The following is a 22,930-nucleotide window of genomic DNA, read 5'->3' as shown; positions in this document are numbered from 1 at the left end:
TATAGTGTAGATTTCTTTGTGAAGTACTTTATTTTTTTATTCTAGTATTGATCCAATAAAGGTTTATAAAATAGTATTTATTAATTATATTGTAATGATCTATTATATTATTGGAGTAATACGGTTGAAAACAATAAAAACGTAAAATATTAAAAATATTAAATAACATCTAAATTTAATTAGTTTATTTTAATTTCCTAAGTTGATTAGTAAAAAATGATAGGTATGAAAATATTAAATAGAACCAATTCGTGCAGATATTTTCAAATAAATTTTGATAAGAGACTATTATAGATTATGAATTTAATGAATACTGTATATGTTTGCGATGTAAACTGTTTTTTGAATGCTATATGGATTAATTAATATAAAAAATTAAATTATTAAAACATGTTAAATATAAAAATGTAGTCTGTACTCTGTACTCGAGCCAAGAAACAACTAAGTCAGTCTGAAATGAGAAAATTAAATTAAAAAAACAATGCTCTCTAAAATTAAAAACGATCTGAAAACTCAAAACACCTGTACACCTTCTGCATCCTTCCTCCACAAACGACTTGACTATTCATAGAAATCTAGACGCAGCTTCTGCTTATAGGCCCTACAACACAATCACATAAATTTAGCCAAACACCAGAACTCTAAGTGCACGTTTAGTTCGCTCTAATGGAATAGAACTGTAATAAAATAGAACTATAATAGTAATTTAATTGTTTGGTTGAATGGAATAGAATAGAACTGTAATAGTATTATTGTGTTTGGTTGAATGGAATGATATTGTAATAGCATAAGGAAAAAAATTAAAATAACTAGAATACCCTTAGCAGAATTTTTTTTAGGTATATGATTATTGTTATTTTTATTAAATTTTAATAAGATTATTAATATAAATAATTAATAATTTAATCATATTTTAACATTATTATTAAATATAATTTAATAAAAATATATAATTTAATAAAATTCTTAATATAATTATTCTTATATGAATTTACTAAAATTATAATATATAATAATATAAAAAATAATATATAATCTACATTATTATTTTTAAACCGCAATACATATTTAATGTGCTAAAATATTATTAGTGAAACAAATAATTTAATTATTCTACAATAAAAATATTAGAAGTAATAAATAATTTGAGAATTATATTTTGCATAAACATAATATTCATACATTAACATAACTTGAGAATTATATTTTGCATAAAACTCATCCTCCGGGGCTTAGCGAAACATCATATAATATTTAGACAAAAGCTGAGATTGGTTACAACAAAACCAAGAAAGAAGATCCTAGGGCAATCACAAACGCAAAAGCAATAGTTGCAATTCAGTTAACAGAAAAGGCTTGCATCTTCTTGTTAATAATTCAATATTTAATTAAAAAATAGGTTGTTTGATATAATGAATTCGATCACCAAGAATCAGAGGAAGACAAACGAAAATGATGTTTCCCCATTTTCATTATTTTAGAAGTCTGTACAAATTCAGGGTCAAACTGTTGGCATTTGAATACTGTCCACTAACTTGTGAACAGTAAGGTGATTGCTAGAAGACATGATTTCCACCATCCTAAAATAATACTATGCAGACACTATAGAACTACCATGAAGATTATAAACAGTAAAGTGTCTCAACACATTCATGATATTAGCACAAAACTTTTTCAATAGTACCTTCATCAAATGTGTTTATGCCTAATTAATGCGGCTTCTAACCAATGTGTTAGTATCTATATCTCACAAATTCAGAAGAGAAAATACTTGTGCATATGACGTATCTTTTTATTAGAGAAATAAAGTAAAAACCAACCTGACAGTTACCATCACCTTGAACCTTATTCTCAACCAGACCATACAACTGCAACCTGAATGATAAAATAATTAGTCCTAAATTTAAAATACTATTAAAATCAAACATCCACAAGAAGGAAGAATATAACCAAATAACATTACTGCAAAAGCATTTCTTTTAAGAAAAGGGAGAAGTGGAGATGCATTTTGGTAAAACAACTCAATCAGATAATATTTTGGCTAAATATAGCGTTGAAAAACAGTTGAGGAAAGGGAAAAAAAAAAAGCAATTACTTTACCAAAATGGATCCCAGGGAAAAAAGAGCAACTACTTTACCAAAATGGAACCCAATACAAGAGTTCAAATATTTTACAAATTTACAAGAAAAAACTCCTAAACAAGTAATTTATCACTGTACTTTGAAAAAGAAAAAAAGGAATAAGGTGCAAAGCCCCCCCAACAACAACCAGTGGAGTACTAGGGTGATAAAATTAATTGCCACAAAGTAACAAAATAAAAGAAATAGACCAAGATGCCATTAGCTATATAAAGGAAAATTTCAAGCCAAACCTATCAAGCAGCCATTGATGGTCAAATGTCTCTTCATCAACTGATGGTATTACTCCATTAATTTTGGGTACATGCTGCACAATGCAAATCACCAAATTAGCAATGTCAATTCTCATCCAACCCATTGTTATTGGGTTAAAGGTCAAGAAATCACATCCATATGCACAAATAGAATTTTGCCTTTATTAGTTACATCCATATAAGGTAGTGGCAAACCTTGAAACACCTCAAGCAGTGCCAACTTACTAAACACTACAAATGCTAAATTCATGTGAAGAAAATATATCAAAGGAGTTAAATTCAGCATGTGATAAATAGAAATCTTTCCATTCCCAAAGTATTGTGTACCAAAAGCATAAACCAACTCAACTAAATTTCATGACGTTCATCAAAAAGTTTGGTAATAAATTTGCAAAAAATTACACTGATCAATTAAATTAAACATGTTAAGCACATACTTTTTTTTCAATGCGTAGGGAGAAAAAGAAACATGGGCAAATCCTAACTAAAAACACAATGGCTTCATCAAAATTATGATAAAGATAAAGTCAACTAGATTTTGAAAGCAAATTATGTGGCAAATGATGCTTCCACTACCATGCAGTGGAACTTCAGTTAAAAATAACAAGAAAATCCTTCAAATCCTAATAAATAACACAACTTTCCAAGACTTGTACTCACAGGAATGGCAACCATGTCATTCAACCTCTTCTCTACTTGACCATCAAAATCAGATGACTGATCTATTATATCAATACGCAACATATCTTCACCAAGAGAAATTTTGTCACCCATGCTAGAGGTGTCACCTTGTTCACATCTACTTAGGATAGAATCATCTAAATCGCACTTCCCCTGATTAACTTCATTTCTGTGTCCCTGGTTATGATCTAAGGTTTTTTGGTCATCTTCATTATCTTCATTTCTGTGTCCCTGGTCATCTTTTCATTTCTCACAGTCTCATTAATCATTCTTTTCCTCATATCTTTATACTACAAGTTCTACAATTAAAAAGAGACAAATCAATCCCACCATATTTTCTAATTTCCTTCTCGATTCAATTCTTTCACAAATTATTGAATTAAATACCATTAGTTTTGCATACATATCTCTAAATATAGCATGCTTCAAAGGTTCCAAACTTCAATCTTTCTTTTCTCATTCCAACAAAAACTCATTTAATGTTCTAGGTTTCCATCAAATTTATGAAAACTTCCAATATCGGAAACTTTAAGGGATAATTTTTAAAAAGAAGAAAAAAAAGGATTGAACAATGAATGAACAGAGAATCGGAAAAAATGGTGAAATTGGGGATTAAAAATAGAATCTTGAAATAAAAAAACGAAATGAAATTTAATTTGAAAAAAATAATAATTAAAAAATACCTGAAATAAAATGATAGAAGCGAATGAAGAGAAACGTAAGAATGGAGGAGAAGACGAAGCCAAAGCTAAGACCTTTGGCTGGAAGAAGATGTAGGCGAATCGATTTAGCTTGATTTGGGGATATGAAATCGATGGGAAATTTTTTGGGAGAAGAAGGCAGGCTATTTTGGTCTCAAAATGTGAAGAAGAAAACAGTGAATAGCTATTCCAAGCTAAAAACCCTGAATACCTATTACAGCTACTGAGGGAATAAGGGTGTAAAAGCAAAACCCTCGAATCAGTAAACGGTGAACCAAACGGTGGAATAGGGTTGTAATTACTGTAGCACAGGAATATGCAAGGAATGGAATGGCTATTCATGCCAACCAAACATGCTGTAAAAGAAAACTTTGATGGAATTGGAGCCTGTCGATTGGAAAATACAGCTTCCATAGGGACTTCCTCCATCCAATAAGTCACCTCATCTCGTCGAAGCCCCCCTTTAGCCAAAATATAAGCCACCTTATTCCCTTCTCTAGCCACATGCAGGTAACGACAACATAAAAAAAAATTGTTCTCAATTTCTTTCTCGTCCTTCATCAGTGCACTAATACAAGACCGATTCTCAATAGGTTGCTTTCGCTTTCGCACAACCGTTAATGAATCCTCCTTCAGCTCTATATTACGAAAACCTAATTCATCAGCAAAACGGAGGGCTTGTATAGTAGCTAGGGCCTCTTAAACAAAAGAGTCAGGTACATATTCGTTTTTCTGACAATAGGAAATTTTTTTAAAATTAGGTTTATAAGATTTTTTTATTTAAAGAAATAGTTCGTTTTTTAAGTGAGAAACTGTCAAGTTGACCATTGGCTGCGCAATAGCAAAAAAAATTAAAAGGAAGGCAACGATAAATTTTTTTTACCTATAAATACTCCTAAATTTATTTTTTTATTCACATCCTATTCTCTCAATTCTTTCTAATCTCCTAACTCTCTTAATTTTCTCAAATTTTTGTTTTAAATTTTTTGATATTCTCGTTTAAAAATATTATTATTTTTAATTATTCCGTATTTTATTCATTTGGATTAAGTTTTCATGAATGGCAATTTCTCTAATTCGTTTTGACGATAATTACTTTTCTACCGCTCAAGCAATAATAGTAAGATGAATTTAATTCTCATTATTTTCGATTATGTTAAATCTAAATTTTTTTTTAATTAAAATATTTTTTCATCGTTATAAATAGGCGGATGATTGTGTTTTGGAGGCGTTCATACATAATTTGGCAAAGCTTCCGATCATCGAAAGTCACGGTTACTTGTAAGAGGCGGGATTCTTGCATACGTCTCGTATGCTCGAGGGCTACAAAATCGATCTTAGACTCATCAATGCGTTGGTAGAAAGATGGAGACTCGAGACACACATTTTCCATCTTTCATGCGGGGAATGTACAATCACACTGGAGGACGTGGTGTTACAACTCGGTCTATCGGTGGATTGACCAGTCGTCACAGGAACAGCAACCGTTCCCGGTAAAGAGGATCTCTACGTGACATTATTAGGGAAGGTTCTGAATGAGTTTGATGGTGGTCAGATATCGATGAATTGGTTGGCGAAAAATTTTGAAAGTTTCCTCCGTATGCGACCGAGGTCGTCAAAGAACAATACGCCCGAACATTCATCCTTCAGTTAATCAGGGGCATTTTAATGCCTGATAAATCTCAAAATTCGGTGCATGTAAGGTGGCTACTACACCTAGTGGACTTCAAAAAATATGGAAAACTCAATTGGCGATCAGCCATTTTGGCCATGCTATACTGGGAGTTGTATCGGGCCACTAAATCGAATAAGATGTCAATCGGTGGTTGCCTACTCCTACTGTAGTCGTGGGCATGGTGGCGGCTACCATTTCTAGATCCCCGAGTGAACGACCTATACATGTTTTCGTTGGTGACAAGGTAAAAATTATTTATTAATAAATACGTAGTTTGTACAATAAATGTTTTTATTTATTATATTTTTTAACTAACATATTGCTTTTATAGGTGGAACCATGGACCGAATACGTAGGACTACCCGAGGACTTGGAAGATATTCTTTTGAACCTATATTAATTACAGAATGATTTGTAAAATAAAATTTCATACATAACAAATTTTACAATTGTGCATTTTAGTTTGAATGGATGTCATACGTCAACACTGATATCATATCTTGCATCTCGCTGAAAGTGTTGGCCAATCGGAGATATGGGACGCGAAGGTGCCATTGATAGTGTACACGATAGTGGAAATGCATGAATCAGATTGGGTGATGCAACAATTCGGATGGAGGCAACAAATTCTGCCACCACTGCGAGACTTAAGGAGTTGCACAAGGTGAACATACGGGGGAAGAACGACGAGGATTGGCGAGAGGTTCACAAGGACTACATCGAAGCTTGGGATCGTAGGATGAAATTCTTACCCATCTGTGAACCATTTTTCTCAACGGACACGCCAACTTGTTTGGAGTACTTGTTGTGGTTCAGATTCCTTGACAAGCCATATCTGCTATTAGTGAAAGTAAGGAGTAAGCAACTTTGTCAAAAAAGGCAATGACGACTGCCCTAGTAGTAGCATAGGGCTAAAGGCGATCACACGACGGGTTTGTTATCTGCTCTCATCGAAGAAGCACCGCCTATGTCTACGCAATATCCCAGTTAGTTCACTCTACTTATTCGTCTTCATTTCACTAACCCTTTGTTTTTTCACAAGCACTGCACTACGCACTACCACTGCACGTGCTAGACTTTTCTGTTCCCGTAAGTACATATTATGGGCCACTGACGTCCCCCGTATTCTACGCCCCTATGCAAACATCGATGTCAACCTAAATTTTGGGCCAAATGCTGATGCATGCACCGTCACCAATGACGACATTGATACAGATGCTAATTCAACAACTGGTGTCACTGCAATGCCCGAGTCAATGTCGACATATCCCGAGTTTTATGGCACCTTACGATTACACGTCGATAGTGACACAAACATCGCTCGCATTATTGTTTTATTGGGGTGGGTCATTGGTGCAACCACCTACTAGTGGAGTGGAAGATACACGATAGGAGGCTAGGACGACACCACACTCGAGCACGAATGTGATGGAGACGAAGACGAACACAATGAAGAAGGTGGAGATGGAGATGAGCAAGAGGGTGAGGGTGAAGGCGATGATGATGAGGATGATAAGGACGATGTAAATATATATGACATAAATAAAAAGACCATAAATTTTCATTCCAACACTATATTTATCTTCGCTACATTCTAAAGTGAGTTATACGTAAATTAATAAGAAATAACAAATTTGAAACACTAGAATAATCGATGTTGAGGTCCTAACATACCCATTAACACAGAACATGTTGCCTTCGTATGTCCTGGGTTCTTACAGTACCCACATAACCTCTGTTAACCACTCATCTCCTAAATATTCATATTTTTTCGAACCTAGATGATATTCGGGCGACCTTTACAGGTTCATGTTCGGTGCCAACTCATACAACACACTAGACACTGATGACCTCGTACTTTCATCAGGGACAGGTGGGAATTCAGGACCCTATACTTTATGCATGTGATCTACGTTGTATACATCATTTATGTAAGGCGTATACTTAGTTCTTATGTTCCCACATGCAGTAACTACATGTGCGAATAGAAATCGAAGTGCTTGGAACCTCCAACAATTGCAAGTCCCTCCTATTAGGTCGACACTATATGATGCCCCTGACATGCCTTGGTTCAACCTAGCATGCTCCGTGACTCGAAATTTTAGGTTCCGATATGATTGACACACTACATACATAGTGTTCACTCTCGTTGTATTTCGTTTGATTTATTTCATTACATCTTCACACCAAGTATAGTCGTTTGCTATCTGTCCAGTGTACACCGATACCCTTTTTAGAAATAAGGCAGGTAGACGAAAGTATGTTTCTTTCACAACCAAGTTTATCGACAAATGGCACATTCCCTTCAGTACGAAACTGATATGCTCGACTAAGTTTGACGTAATGTACCCATATAGTAAACTCCCATAATATGATTGCGTCCATTATTCGAAGGGTATGTTGATGAGGTATGTCGCACCATAGCTGTTGATGGCGGCCAAGTTGTTCAAAATTTCATGAAAATGATGTTGGACTAGCTCGTAACCGTTTCGAGAAAAAGTATACCCAATAATGTAAACAACGAACGAAATATGGTACAACATGACAATGCAGGTAGTGCCAGTTACATACCCATGTCGATGATTTCATCGCGCTCACTTTTCGCAGGCCATTTTGAGTGGTAGTTGGATTGACATGTCGTATGCAGTACCTGTGATGGGTGCGCTCCTAAAGGTTACCTTGACGCTCAATAGTGGTCTGGTTCCCCTGTCTGATATGACACATATGTCGGGCTACCGGTAAATGTGGTGACGCAACCTACTAAAGAAAAAAATCTCGGTCATCTGCCTTTTCTCTAGAAGTTATTACAAATGCAATTGGCACAATCCTCCGATTATCTTTCTAAGAAATGATAATCAACAATCGATGCTAATACCTTCCGTATAGCTAGGTGCCGTCAATTTTCATCAAAAGGCTTGCAGTGCTGGAAAGCTTCTCTGCATTGTTCAAAGGTCCAAAAGAATCTCTCTTTTTCTAGAGACCAATTGATCATCGAAGTATGCTGGGTGCATTTCAAGATCAGTTATGGAACCTGGAACGTACCGACCCAACACTTAACACCATTGCCATAGAAAATTGTATGAACTATCCCAACTGTGATGTAACTTATCGATAGCCTTCTATTTTCTAACCCACGCTTTGTAGTATAATAGAGTGTAGTCGTACTCGCTTTCACCATCAAAAGAATAATGTTAGAAATTATTTTCGAGTTAAGCCTAGGATGATCATAACTTGTACCTGCCACAACATAGATATGTAGACCGAAATACTTCTTTATCATCCACAGAACGGTCTTCTTCCGTAAAGATGTCATGATTTTCCACTTTTATCTCTGGTCGCAAATTATGTACTTTCCCTCGAATTTCTCAAAACGAGACTTCGTGGCATGGTAGTTCACGTTGTTCTTGAAGCTATACCGCTTCAGTGTAGCAAGGAGAACATCTTTTTTTGAGTATCCCATTCCAACTTCTAGTACTCGTACATCATGCAATATGTTTGCATGGCCAGGTGTTCTGTGCGGTAGACACAGAAACTCTAAACCACCCTCGAGCCGTTATCATCAGACCCACAAGGTTTTGGCTCTGTAAGATTTGACTCTGGTTCGAAAAATAGTGCTACTTCTGAACCATCTGGATCATACTGCCGAATTGGCTCAGGGTCTGATTCCCCTCCGTCAACTACATCCTCTATCTCTTGTTCCTCATCTGCATCTTCTTCTACGACTACATCTTGTTCCTTACCTGCATTTTCTTCCTTAGCCGTATTTTCTTCCTTGTCGGTCCTCATGGAAAGGAGTAAGTCATTAGTTCTTTTGTAACTCAGGTGCCTGCCAAAATCTGCATCGGTTTGGTGTCCAATGTACGTCGATGAACCTCCGATATAAGTGCTTTCGGCCTATGACATCAAGCGCGTAACAGAGTTGAAATTGAACGCACTGATTGAGTTTCGAGCCTGAATGTCAAGATTCAAGTTATGCTCATACCCCGACTAGATTTTGCACTGAAGTTTAAATCCATGCTGAAGACCGATGAGTGTCTACCTATAGATGGTTTGGGGACATCGTAGTAGGTGCTTTGTAACAAGCCATTGATCCCACCACACAATCGTGTAGTCAGACTTTTTGCTTCAGCTCCGATTTCAACATTAGCCTCAAAGGTGGCCGAAGATGGGTTAGATCCATCAAGCTCGGCAAACTTGACATATAACTCCTTTACAACATTTCTACTTGAGACGTGCGATGATATGACCGTCTCGAGCTGGAGATTGCCATTCACATCAAATAGGTCATACCTATAGTGGTCAACGGAAGCAAGATATCTATATTGTAACCTCAAAATTCTTTCCCGGGTCAATCCTCTGGCTTTCCTCCTGATTCTAGTCCGTAGCTCACGCAATTGAATAGTACGATTGAATGCCAATTCCATGGACTATGCTCCTACAAATACCACCCCGACTTCTATATTATAGATTTGATTGTTGTAGTAAATAATGAATTTCACTCATCGACTCATTTCAATATCGGTTACAAATTGGATTAACAAAACCAAAAAAATAAATAGAGGGTTGTCAAAAGAAGTACAAACGACTCCCGCAACTCAACAATTCAATGTTTGATATTAATATGTTGCATGTCTAAGTTATGCAAATTATGTCCCTTTAATTGGAAAATAAACCAACGAGAGAGGGAATATGTGCTTCGAAATCCATTTATGAATACACACATTCGTCGAACAGTGATGATAAAATGCAAAGTATTATTCAAAAATGCGTTCTTGAACTTATATATTTTCATCAAATCAATGCTCCCTAAAGTATTCGATGCTTCAAAACATGCACGAATTATACAAAATTATTCTCTAGGGTAGGTCCTTTTAACTTTCAGCAGAAAAAAATGTTAAAGAAAGCTTTCTCTAACCTTTTTCTTCAAAAGTACCTGCCTGACGTATTTTTCAGTCGATTTTAAGCACGTTTTGAATATATTACTCGAAGAAGCTAGTCTTGCAGCGCATTTTTGACCGAAGGAAATTTCTACTTTGCAATCCAACCCTCCGTCACGCCTATAAAAGGGGTCTTCCACTCCATGCTTCATTGTCCCTCAAAAATCTTCTCCTACAGCCTCTCTATCCCTCCTCTATAGAACACATTTCGGTGTTAAAAATTTATGTTGCTAAATTTTTTTTGTTAATGTTTGAGGTATTATTGAGTCGTCAGTGATGTGATATCACTCCAATCTGCACACATTTCATATATCATGTTGAAATGGGACCATTACCTTCGAAGCCTATCTTGGGGAAGTCGGATTCTGGGGTGATTTTGCTTTGTAAGGTCACATCTAGAAGTATACATGGAGGTCTCAATTGATGGCCATTATGTGATCATAGATCGAGGTATAACGAGGGAGCTAGTTGACGATCGTTACGCAGCAACAAACTGAAACTTTCCGGATACCTGAAAATGTTGCCTTTTAAATAACAGACAGAAGTTTGACGTCATAATTATAGTGAAAAATTATGGGCTTTTCTATTACAACCGACGTAATTTTTTTCTCCATTTCTAGGAGATTATTACCTTTAACCTTCATTCTTATCTAAAGTTCGACACTGTCGTGGACACAGGATGACTCTCAAGTGAGGAGCGACTGTTTCAGTGGAGTAAAGGTAATGCTTCTTTCAGGCTGAGAAAAATTGTCGTTATTAAATAACACATTAATAACTACAATCATTACCCTGCTGACTCGAGTTTGACCTCTACTTCCACCGAAACATCCGCTCCCCTTAAGAGTTCTCTTGTGTCCACCTCGGTGTCAGCCTTCAAATAAGAATGAAAGGTTAAAGATATAGACCGAGTTGAAATAGAGAAAAAAATTACTTAATTACACCAAAAATCCCTCTGTTTTTCTCTATGATTATGACCTAAATCTTATGTAGGTATCTAAAAAGCTTGAACTCGTGACCGTGTAATGACTGTCAATTATCTCTCGGTTATACTCGAACCTGTGATCGCTTCATGGTCACCGATTGAAACCTCCACTTAGACTTCGACCCTTGATCTTATCAAGCATATCAAGCACAATCACCCTGAAACCAGATTTTCCTAGAATGAGTTTCTAAGGTGATAGTCCTATCCCGCCACGACATATGAAATATATGTGTTATGAGCCGGGATATAACATCCCCAACTCCTCAAAACTACCTATGAAATTTCACGATTTCAGTCGAAAACCTTAAACCCATTTTAAAAAACCTTAAACCTAAATATATTAAAAACCCTAACCCTGGGAGAGATAAACGGAAAGCGTGCCCAACTAAACACACTTTTATACAATTGGTAGGAAAGCAAATCAGACGCGCTTTCTGTATTTTCTCCAAAAACAACCTATTCCCCTAAATTTTAGAAATTGGCTTATAAGCTTAATTAAAAAAAATGGCATATATGGCTAATTTAGCCATTATCCCTTGTAACAACCATTGTACCAGATATGTGCTTATTACTCTTGAATACGACATCAAAATTTACCTTTACACACAGAGCCGATGGTGGCGTCCATTCAACCAATTGAGCACTAGTCTCTCCTCTTCCATGTGAACCCAGAAGACCAAACTCAAAACTCACTAATACATGGAATAAAGTGTATTATATTAATAAAGTTTATTAATTTAATCAAAAATTAAAATGTGCTACATCATTCGCTTCGTAATGTAAACTATAAGCTTAAGATTAAACATTAAAGATGCAATGGTTTATAGTTAATATAATATTATTTCATAAATATCTTTTTTAATATTTATATTCTTCTTGTAACACCCTTCATTCATCTTGACAATTGGTAATTTTGATTAACTTAATTTAATAAATTTTACCCCATCTGTACATGTATCATTCCCCATTCCTCAAAAAGATTTGTCCTTGAATTTTTTCCTTGATTAAACAAGAAATAATCTTTTTCATAGGTGGAATGGTTCAATTGAACTCCTATCAATGGATTAACAAATGCTGAAAAGAACAAAATAAGTCCACTTGATAAATTCAAGTTAAGGTTAGTGAAAATATAATTGCTCATTTCCTTTGTAGAGAACGTTTGTTTCTTTCCAATCTCTTTTTCATTCTAAATTAAAATTTCAAATTTTACCTCATATGATTCGTCACTCACTAAAATTGGACTATCAAGTAGACTTTTATTGTTGAAGGTCTCTTTTCGCTCAGTCTTTTGACATGAATTTTTCTCACTTCTCATATCCCTTCACAGAAATTTTGAACATTTAATTCATAAAAAGTATAACTCTTTTAAGAGGATAAGAAAGTTTTAACTTGTCCAAACTCATGGAATCTAGGAAACAATTCTCACTATCAATTTTTTCCTGTTACAAAGTTCACTATTACTATCACTATCACTATCCACTTCCTCAACATTAGCTTTAGGGCAAGGTGCAATGCTAGATCTAGACTCAATGATAGACATAAAACCACACTTACTTTCTTCTTTCGGATGATAGTGTATCAAACATTAGGGACCTCTTTGATATTTTAAACTAGACCAATGAGATTCATTCACTCCAACTCTAAATTTGAATGTTTTGGAAGGAGCAAGTATCGTGGGTGAGTTTTGGGGTCTTCGTTGTTTCCAATCATAATAAGCATCCAAATCATGTTTAATCTACAAAAAGGATAGAAAAATTTAGTTTTACTAAAGAAGTTTATCCATCATGATCATTAGTGGTTGTATCATCAAAAGTATTAATACAAGTATTACAATCACTACGAGGAGAAAATTCAGTAGTTCGACCAGTCTTATTCAAATGAGATGAATTGCATAACTGATCAGAAAGAGCATGAAAATTTTCATTGACAATGCATTACATAGTACGCATCTCAAGTGTAATATTGCCAAGCTTAGAATAAACATTACAAAACTTCTTTTGAAGCTCATCTCTTAGTTCATTCAGATCGTGAGTATTTTATTGCACTGACCCAAAACATTTTCCAAAGTAATTATGGGTCGATCCTCCTCATTCTCATCGTCAACTTGATTTTATATGTTTTGAATCATTGTGAATAGTCCTAAAAACACAAACACTCAAACAAACAAATCTCACCATTAACTCTAAAAAAAGATTCTTAATACCCCACACCCAGCCTAGACATTACGGTCAGATTGTGAAGGTTACATCATACGTGAAAACAATAATGCTTAACTTTTACAAAAATTTTTAAGGAAAAACAGAATTGATTAACACATTGAAAGCGCTTCTATATAGAAAACTCGTGAGTTCTTCAATGAAAATTGTGTTTTATTAGCTAACTTAAACCAGATCCATCTTACTTAAATTGTTTGTGTGATAAATGTCGTAACGACTTAGGCAAAGAAAACTTTGCAACGGAAAAACATTATAACAATTCGGTCTTATATAACCTTAGTTTATCATTAATCATGATTTGAATACCAATTGAAATTAGAAATTTTTTAAAATACCAAAATCAATATTAAAGTCCCAAACAAAAATTAACAATCCCAAAAGTTCGTAGAGTCCAGAAATAAGTCCAAAACATACTTAAACCAAAGTGCGTAAATCGAGCTCCTTAGTCACTGTCCAATCCTAAGCCTGAGGATCACCTGAAACGTAACAAAACAGACGAGTGAGCTAGAAGCCCAGTGTGTGATTTGGCCTACAAACATAATTTACTTATGTGATTTGCATATACAAATAATCATATTGAAATTTTGTATCACAATATATCAGAGCATATCCTACCCCATTCACTACATACTATCTCCGACCAATCAATCTCACTAATTAGAACAACATGTGTCCATCCATCCAATCACACTGATTTGTGGCGGTATACCACTCATAAAGATGCAGTTGAGCTACTAGACAGAAATTTGAGGCCTAACCGCCATTATTGTAGTAAAACTACCGTATACATTTCCTCCAACATATCACTCCCACCCCCAATGCAAATTCATGATCATACTAACATACAAACATATCATATAGGTTGCATGGCATACATATCTGAACATATGTCAACAGAGTATAATATAACACATAACATACACATAGCAAACACACATAACATGCTTCCTAAGCTTACTTACGTGTAACATACCGAATTTTCCTATTTTAAAGGCTTACCAAGATGCCCACGGTTCCAATTTCTGAGACCTTAAAACGACCCTTAACTGGGCCTTTAAAATGGGCCAAAAGGGCCCACACAACAATGTAACCCATACGGCCCAACAAGCCAGCCCGTGTGGTCCACACGGTCTACCTGTCCAAGACGTGTAATCACACACGGCCAGGTGCTCTGCACAGCGTGGCACACGGTCTGCCACACGACCTGCCACACAACCGTGTGACGCTAGTCAATTTCGAAATCAACCCCTGTTTTACAATTTTTTTGAGTTTCAAACTAGGTTTCGGGTGATTTAAATTAAACTCAACAACCAACAATAGTAAGGGACAAAAATATTACATTCTTGCACAGCTCGAGATTTGAACACAAGACCAAGTGACAAGTTAAAGCCACACCACTGAACTAGTAGGCTCATCCTTGTCATAAGTTAACGAAAATAAAAGATAAACCCTAAGGCCCAAGTTGGGCATAATTCAGAATTAATAAGGAAAATCCAAAACAAGGGAATCAAACTCAAGACCTAAAGCAAACATCCAAGGCACTTAACCACCATACCAAACCAAATTATTTAGCAAACTTGTACAATTAAAATCTAAAAAATTTGGGACGTTACAACTCTCCCCTCCTAAAATAAATTTCGGCCTCAAAATTTACTTGGCTTAAAGAGATAAGGATACTGCTGACGTATCAAGTCCCCAGGCTCCCAAGTGGCCTCCTCGGAACCATGATTCTGTCATAGCACCTTAACTAACGGAATAGTCTTCCTCTTTAAGACCTTAACTTCAGGATCCAGAATCTACACCGGCTCCTCCTCAAAAGACAAGTCTAGTTTTAACTCAATTTCCTCCAATGGAACCACATGTGAAGGATCAAATCGATAACGCCTCAAAATAGACACGTGAAAGACATTATGAATGTGATCCAACTCAGAAGGTAGCTCTATCTAATAAGCAATAGTCCAACGCACCTCAGAACCTGATACGGCCCAATGAATCGAGGGCTTAATTTGCCCTTATGTCCAAATCTGAGAACTTTCTTCCATTGAGACACCTTAAGAAAAAAATGGTCCCAAACCTCGAACTCAATATCCCTCCTATTAAGGTCCACATAAGACTTCTTATGTTTATCAGAAGCGATATTAAGTTAATCCCAAATCAAACGGACCTTATCCTTAGGTTCAACCACTAACTCAGGACCCATAACCTTCCTCTCACCCAACTCAGTCCAACAAAATAGAGTACGACATTTTCGACCATATAAAGCATCATAAGTCGCCATCTAAAGGCTAGACTAAAAACAATTATTGTAAGTGAATTCAGCTAGCGGTAGAAACTCATTCCAACTACCTTGAAAATCCATCACACAGCCTCATATAATTTTTTTCAAAAATGAAAAGTAAACCAATGATATTAGTCTAAAATAATCAATATTGGAACCACATGAAGCCTTACAATCTTAGAAACATAGAGCGTCGCCAACTTCTGTAAGGAATAATTAGTTCTAGCCGAAATGATGTGAGCAAGCTTAGTTAATCAATCCATAATAACCCAAATAGAATCTTTCTTAGTAGGTGTCAAGGGAAACTCACTAAATATATCCATAGTTACTCATTCCCATTTCCACAATGGGATTTTAACGGGTTGAAGTAATCCAGAAGGAAATTGGTACTCAACCTTAACTTGCTGGCACGTTAGACAATAGGACACAAAATAGATTATCTCTTATTTCAGCCTAGACCATCTATCAAAATTCTTAGAGGTCATGATACAACTTATTATCACCGAGATGTATAGCATAAGAGCTACTATTCGCTTCACGCAGAATAGTTCACCTAAAATCCATATTATTAGGCACACAAACCCGTCCTCAAAAGCACAAAATATCATCACTATTAAAATCAAAATCCGAAGTCTTGCTCTCATCAATCTGCTGAACTTGACTGATTAGAGACTTATCTAGAAGTTGCTTACTCTTAATCTCATCCAACCATATTAGCTTAACTTGCAACTCTGCCAGAATCCTACCATCACCAAACAAAATTAGGCAAGAAAATATCGCCCTTAACTCGGACATAGATCTTCGGCTAAGATCTTCGACCACCACATTGGCCTTATTAAGATGATACTCTATCGAACAATCATAATCCTTAAGCAACTCGACCCAATACCACCTAAGATTTCACTCTTTCTGGGTGAGAAGGTACTTAACGCTTTGATAATTAGTGTAGATAATACATCTCTTACCATTTAGGTAGTGCCTCCAAATCTTAAGAGCAAAGACAACCACGACAAGCTCGAGGTCATGCATCAGATAATTAGCCTTATGTTGCTTAAGCTTTCTAAACGCATACACGACCACCTTACCCTCTTGCATCATAACACAACCCAAATCGGTTTGAGACACATTGCTATACACAAAAAACTCATCCCAAATTTGGGTTGAATCAAAATGGGTGCCTGAGGCAAGACTAATTTGAGCTTCTTAAAGCTCGATTACTGCTCAATAGCCCAAACAAACGGAGCATTCTTATGTAGCAACTTAGTTAAAGGAGTTGCTACCAATGAGAACCGTACAACAAACCTCCGATAGTAACCCGCTAGACCCAAGAAACTCCCAATCACATTTCTAGGCTGCTTCCAATCCAGTATAGCCTCTATCTTCCTAGGGTCCATGCAGATACCCTCAACAGAAACCACATGCCCCAGAAACATAACCTTACTCAACTAGAATTCACATTTACTTAACTTGGCATAAAATTCCTTCTCACAATGAATTTGAAGAACTACTCTAAGATGCTCATTGTGCACGTCCTCAGTCTTAAAGTATACCAAAATATTCTCGATAAACATGATGATAAACTAGTCTAAACATTGTTAAAAAAATCGATTCATGAGATCCATGAATGTAGCCGGAGCATTAGTCAAACTGAATGGCATAACCAAGAATTCATAATGCCTATAACAAGTTCTGAAGGAAGTCTTATGCACATCACCCTCCTTAACCTTCAATTGATGATATCTAAAACGAAGATCAACCTTCGAAAACACAGATGCCCCATAGAACTGATCAAATATGTCATCAATCCTCGAAAATGGGTACTTATTTTTTACTGTCAATTCGTTCAACTAACGATAATCCACACACATCCTGATAGAGTCATCTTTCTTTTTCAAAAAAGAGAACTGGTACTCCTCAAGGGGACACATTAGGCTGAATGAACCCCCTATCCAAAAGTCCATGAAGCTGCAACTTTAGTTCCTGCAGCTCCTTCGGTGTCATTCAATATGCGACGATAGACATCAGAGCCGTCCTTGGCAGAACATCAATGTAACACCCTTAACTCATATTCGTCGCCGAAACAGTGTTACGAAGCATTATTTAAAATTCATTTTCTAATATTTAAAATTCATGAAAGATATTATTCGTAAATTCCCTTATATGAGCCCTTGAGGCTCAAAACATACATTAGATATAAGTCGGGACTAAACCGAGTACTCAGAAAATTTTTCGCAAAATTTTAAAATTTTTTCCCTTGGTGAAGAGGCAGGCCCGTATGGTCAGGCCGTGTGGACATTCAAAATAAGGCACATGGTCGTGTCTCAGGCCGTGTTCGTACCCGTGTAACTCTTTGACTTGGGTTACATGGCCAATTCAGACTCTTGTGTGCTAGGCCGTATTTGATCTATCTGGATCCAATTAAGCCAAATAAGCTTGCATGAGTTCTCTTCTCTTAGCTAAGGTTTCCATAAAAAAAATTTGGAAAGATCACGAAAAATATGATATTTTCATTATTTAATTACTTATCATCTTTTATTATTTTTACTTTCCAATTTAGTCCTTTTGTTTTCTTTAATTTCCATGGATGAATCATCATACTTATCTACTAAATCTTCTTAATGGTCTATTTACCATATAAAGACCTCAAATTTTGAATTCCATAGCTATTTGATCCTTTTAGCTACTAGAATTCAACTTTTGTATTTTATGCAATTTTGTCCTTTTCTCAATTAAACATGAAATTGGTAAATTTTTTCTTAACGAAATTTCTATACGATATTCCTATCATAATGCAGATCATGAAATAATATTAAAATAATTTTACTTACAGACTCAAATTTGTGGTCTAAAAAGCACTGTTTTGATTTCACTGAAAATGGGTTGTTACAACTCTCCCCCCTTAAAGAATTTTCGTCCTTGAAAATCTTACCAGTAAAGAGATTCGGATATTGTTTTCTCATTGTTTCCTCCAGTTCCTAGGTAGCCTCTTCTATTCCATGTTGGTACCAAAGAATTTTTATTAAAGATACCTTTTTTATTTCTTAGTTCTTTTGTCTCACGTGCCAAAATTTTGATCGGTTCCTCACTGTAAGGATCTGACCGATATCGCCATAACATAGAAATGTGAAAGACATTGTGAATCTTTTCTAGTTCTAGTGGTAGTGTCAATAGGTATTCAATAGGTCCGATTCTTTTAATAATTTCATATGGCCCAATAAATTACGGACTTAATTTCCCTTTACGACCAAACCGAAGAACTTTCTTCCAAGCCAAAACTTTCAAGAATAGATTATCACCAATTTGGAATCTTATTTCTTTTCGTTTAAGATCCGCATAAGATTTCTGATGATCAGAAGCTGCCTTTAAATTGTCTCGGATCACCTTCACTTTCTCTTCGATTTCACGAATCAGATCAACTCCATGTATCTTTTCCTCACTAAGCTCAGTCCAATACAATGGAGTTCTACACTTACGACCATACAGAGCCTCATACGGTGCCATCTTTATTTTTGACTGATAACTATTATTATATGCGAATTCGACTAATGGCAAATACTTTTCCTAATTGCCTTCGAATTCTAAAACACAACACTGAAGCATATCTTCCAAAATCTATATTACACATTCGAACTGACCATCAGTCTGAGGATGGAATGCAGTATTGAAATGTAATTGTGTACCCAAAGCTTCTTGTAGCTTCTCCCAAAACCGGGACGTAAATCGTGGATCTCTATCAGAAATAATAAAAACTGGCACACCATGCAGCCTGACAATCTCAGAAAAATATAACTCAACCAATCTATCTAGGGAGAAATCTGTACGTACCAGAATAAAATGTGCAGACTTCATTAAACGATAGTCGATTACCCAAATGACATCTTTCTTTTTCGAACATATGGGTAACCCTAATACAAAGTCCATAGTAATTCTTTCCTATTTCCATTCCAGTATCGTAACTGGCTGTAGCAATCTTGAAGCTACCTGATGTTCAGCTTTAACTTATTGATATATCAAACATTTATATACAAATTTAGAAATATCACGTTTCGTTCTTGGCAACCAGTACATCTTTTTCAAATCATTGTACATTTTATTACTCCCCGGATGAACAGACATAGTACCATTATAAGCTTCCTGCAAAATCTTCTGTACAAGCTCTGAATTTCTCGGTAGACATAATTTGTCTCTGTACAACAGACAATCATCGGGTTTAATCTGAAATCTTGAATCGGAAGTCGATTCACACTGTACCCATTTAGCTTACAATTCATTGTCACTTTTCTAAGCTTCACAGATCTGTTGCAGAAACATTGGTTTAGCTTTTTGCTCAGCCAAAATTGAACCATCATCAGACAATGACATCAGGTATTCATTACTCGTAAAGAAAATAAAGACTTTATACTCAGAGCATCTACAACCACATTTTCTTTTCTTGGATGATAGTCGATAATCAGATCATAATCTTTCAATAATTCAAGTCACCTACGCTGTCTCAGATTTAAGTCTTTCTGCGACATCAGATACTTTAAACTTTTGTGATCAATGAATATATAGCATTTTTCACCAAACAGATCGTGTCACCAGATTTTCAATGTAAAGAAAATAGCTGCTAGTTCTAGATCATGTATCGGGTAATTCTTTTCATGTGGTTTAAGCTGTCTAGAAGTATAGGTTATTACTTTACCTTCTTGCATCAAAACATAGCCTAAACCATTCAATGATGCATCATTATAAATTACAAATTCCTAACCCGATTCAGGCTGAACTAGAACTCAGTCAACAAGGCTTTTGATCTGTCAAAACTCTGCTGACATTTATAAGACCGTTCAAATTTCATATATTTTTGCAATAGCCGTGTCATCGGCAAAGCTATCATCGAAAACTCTTGTATAAATCTCCGATAGTAACCGGCTAATCCCAGAAAACTTCTAACTTCAGACACATTTTTCGGTAGTTAACAATTGCTGAAATTTAATTCGAATATACCCTTATGCCTTCAGCAGATACTATATGTCCAAGAAAACTAACTTCCCGAATCCAGAATTCACATTTATGGAATTTAGCATACAACTGTTTCTCACGCAGTGTTTGCAAAACAATTCTCAAATGATCAGAATGCTTGGTTTTATCTCGAGAATATACCAAAATATCATCAATAAATACCACCCCAAATCTATTTAGATACAATCTAAAAATTCTGCTCATCAGATCCATAAATACCGCAAGTGCATTTGTTAAGTCAAATGACATCACAATAAATTCATAATGTTCGTACCTGGTTCTGAAGGCTGTTTTTGGTACATCTGAGTCTTTTACTCATAACTGATAATAACCAGAACGAAGATCAATCTTTGAAAACATGGTGACACCTTTTAACTGGTCAAACAAGTCATCAATACGAGGCAGTGGATACTTGTTCTTGATTGTAACTTTATTAAGTTGCCGATAATCAATACACAATCTCAGATATCCATCTTTCTTCTTAACAAACAGAATCGGTGCACCCCAAGGTGAAGAACTAGGTTGAGCAAAACCTCTGTCAGTCAGTTCTTGCAACTATGCTTTCAACTGATTTAATTCTATAGGGGTCATTCTGTGTGGTGCTATAGATATCGATGTTGTTCTCGGAATAATATCTATAGAAAATTCTATTTCTTTGACCTGTGGTAATCCAGGTATTTCTTCCAGAAACACATCAGGATACTCACAGATTATTGGCACTGATTTAATCTTTGATTCAGATACTTTAGCATCCAACATATAGGCAAGATAAGCATCATGCCCTTTTCTGACATATTTTTGTACTGACATGGCTGATATCACATTAGACAAACCATCTAATTTATCAAATTCAATACAGATCATTTCACCATTTTGACATTTCAACATAATATGCTTTTGCTTACAAGTTACCACGGCATCATGCTGAGCCAATCAATCTATGCCCAGAATCACATCAAATTCACAAAATGGCAATAACATCAAGTCAGCTAGAAAACAGTAACCCTGTAGCATTAACGGACAATTCTTACAAATTTTATCCACCATCACATACTAGCCTAGGAGGTTCGATACTTTAACCACGAATTCAGTGGACTCAATAGGAAAATTTTTATTATTTACTAAATTTTTTTAGATATATGAATGAGTTGAACTAAGATCAATTAAAGTAGTTATATCGGTATCAAGAAGAGAAAAAATACCAGTAATAACATCAGGTGCAAAGGCATCCTCACGTGCACGAATAACATATGTCATTGTCGGTGCTCGTGCTTCAGATTTAACAGTTGAATCTTTTATTGTACCTCGACTACCACTGAAATTTCCAGGGTTACAAGGTGGTCTACCTCTTGTAGCGGAGTTACTTGGCTTTGAAGTCTATACAGTATCTTGCTCAAGTTTTTTCGGGTAGTCTCTGAGATAGTGGTCAAAAGAACCACATCTAAAACATACTCCGCTTCTCATGCGACACTCACCAAAATGAAATTTATTACAGTGTTTGCACCTGGGTTTGGTGTTTTCGAGACTGCCTGCACTCGCTATAGATGTAACTTGAGATCTTAGATTAGGCATTGAATACTTCTATCTTTCCCAGAATACTCCGTAGAAGTGGTAAAATGGTCATGATATTTCTTTGTTTTCCTTGAGGCTGACTAGTATGATTTTCCCATAAATCTTTTACTTGAAGTTCTAGCTTCCATCTCAGCTTGTCTTTTTTCTTTACTCAATTCTTCAACTTTATGAGCTCGGTTAACCAGTACCACAAATTCTTTTAATTCCAGAATCCCAACCAAAAACTTGATATCTTCATTTAAACCCTCTTCAAACCGCTTACACATGGCGATTTCAGTCGGGATACACTCCCTAGCATATTTACTCAGTCTGACAAATTCTCGTTCGTATTCAGATATTGTTATATTCCCCTATTTAAGCTCTAAAAATTTCTTCCATTTTTGATCTAGGAATCTCTGACTGATATACTTCTTTTTGAATTCAACTTGGAAAATTTCCCAAGTAACCCTCTCCTTCGGTACAATAAAAATCGGTGTATTCCACCACTGGTATGC

At 35.7% G+C, this 22,930-nt stretch overlaps 1 protein-coding gene and 1 long non-coding RNA gene across 2 annotated transcripts; both read right to left on the bottom strand.

The window, feature by feature from the left end:
- Window positions 1-1,735: 1,735 nt before the first annotated feature.
- LOC121222149 (uncharacterized) lies at window positions 1,736-3,920 on the bottom strand. Its single transcript, XR_005919169.1, has 3 exons — window positions 3,758-3,920; window positions 2,373-2,446; window positions 1,736-1,875 (listed from the first exon to the last, which is right to left on the bottom strand). It is a non-coding gene; the product is annotated as an uncharacterized lncRNA (long non-coding RNA).
- Window positions 3,921-16,451: 12,531 nt separating this feature from the next.
- LOC121222035 (uncharacterized) lies at window positions 16,452-22,121 on the bottom strand. Its single transcript, XM_041101918.1, has 4 exons — window positions 22,067-22,121; window positions 21,525-21,676; window positions 17,166-17,308; window positions 16,452-16,605 (listed from the first exon to the last, which is right to left on the bottom strand). Exons 1-4 carry the CDS (start codon window positions 22,119-22,121, stop codon window positions 16,452-16,454), a joined length of 504 nt encoding a protein of 167 aa, XP_040957852.1.
- Between the last annotated feature and the right edge of the window lie 809 nt (window positions 22,122-22,930).

The sequence above is a fragment of the Gossypium hirsutum genome, chromosome D10, assembly GCF_007990345.1.
Source record: "Gossypium hirsutum isolate 1008001.06 chromosome D10, Gossypium_hirsutum_v2.1, whole genome shotgun sequence".
In the NCBI taxonomy this organism is placed as follows: domain Eukaryota; kingdom Viridiplantae; phylum Streptophyta; class Magnoliopsida; order Malvales; family Malvaceae; genus Gossypium; species Gossypium hirsutum.
The sequence above is the reverse complement of the archived record's forward strand: the minus strand, read 5'-3'. Positions and strand labels throughout refer to the sequence as shown.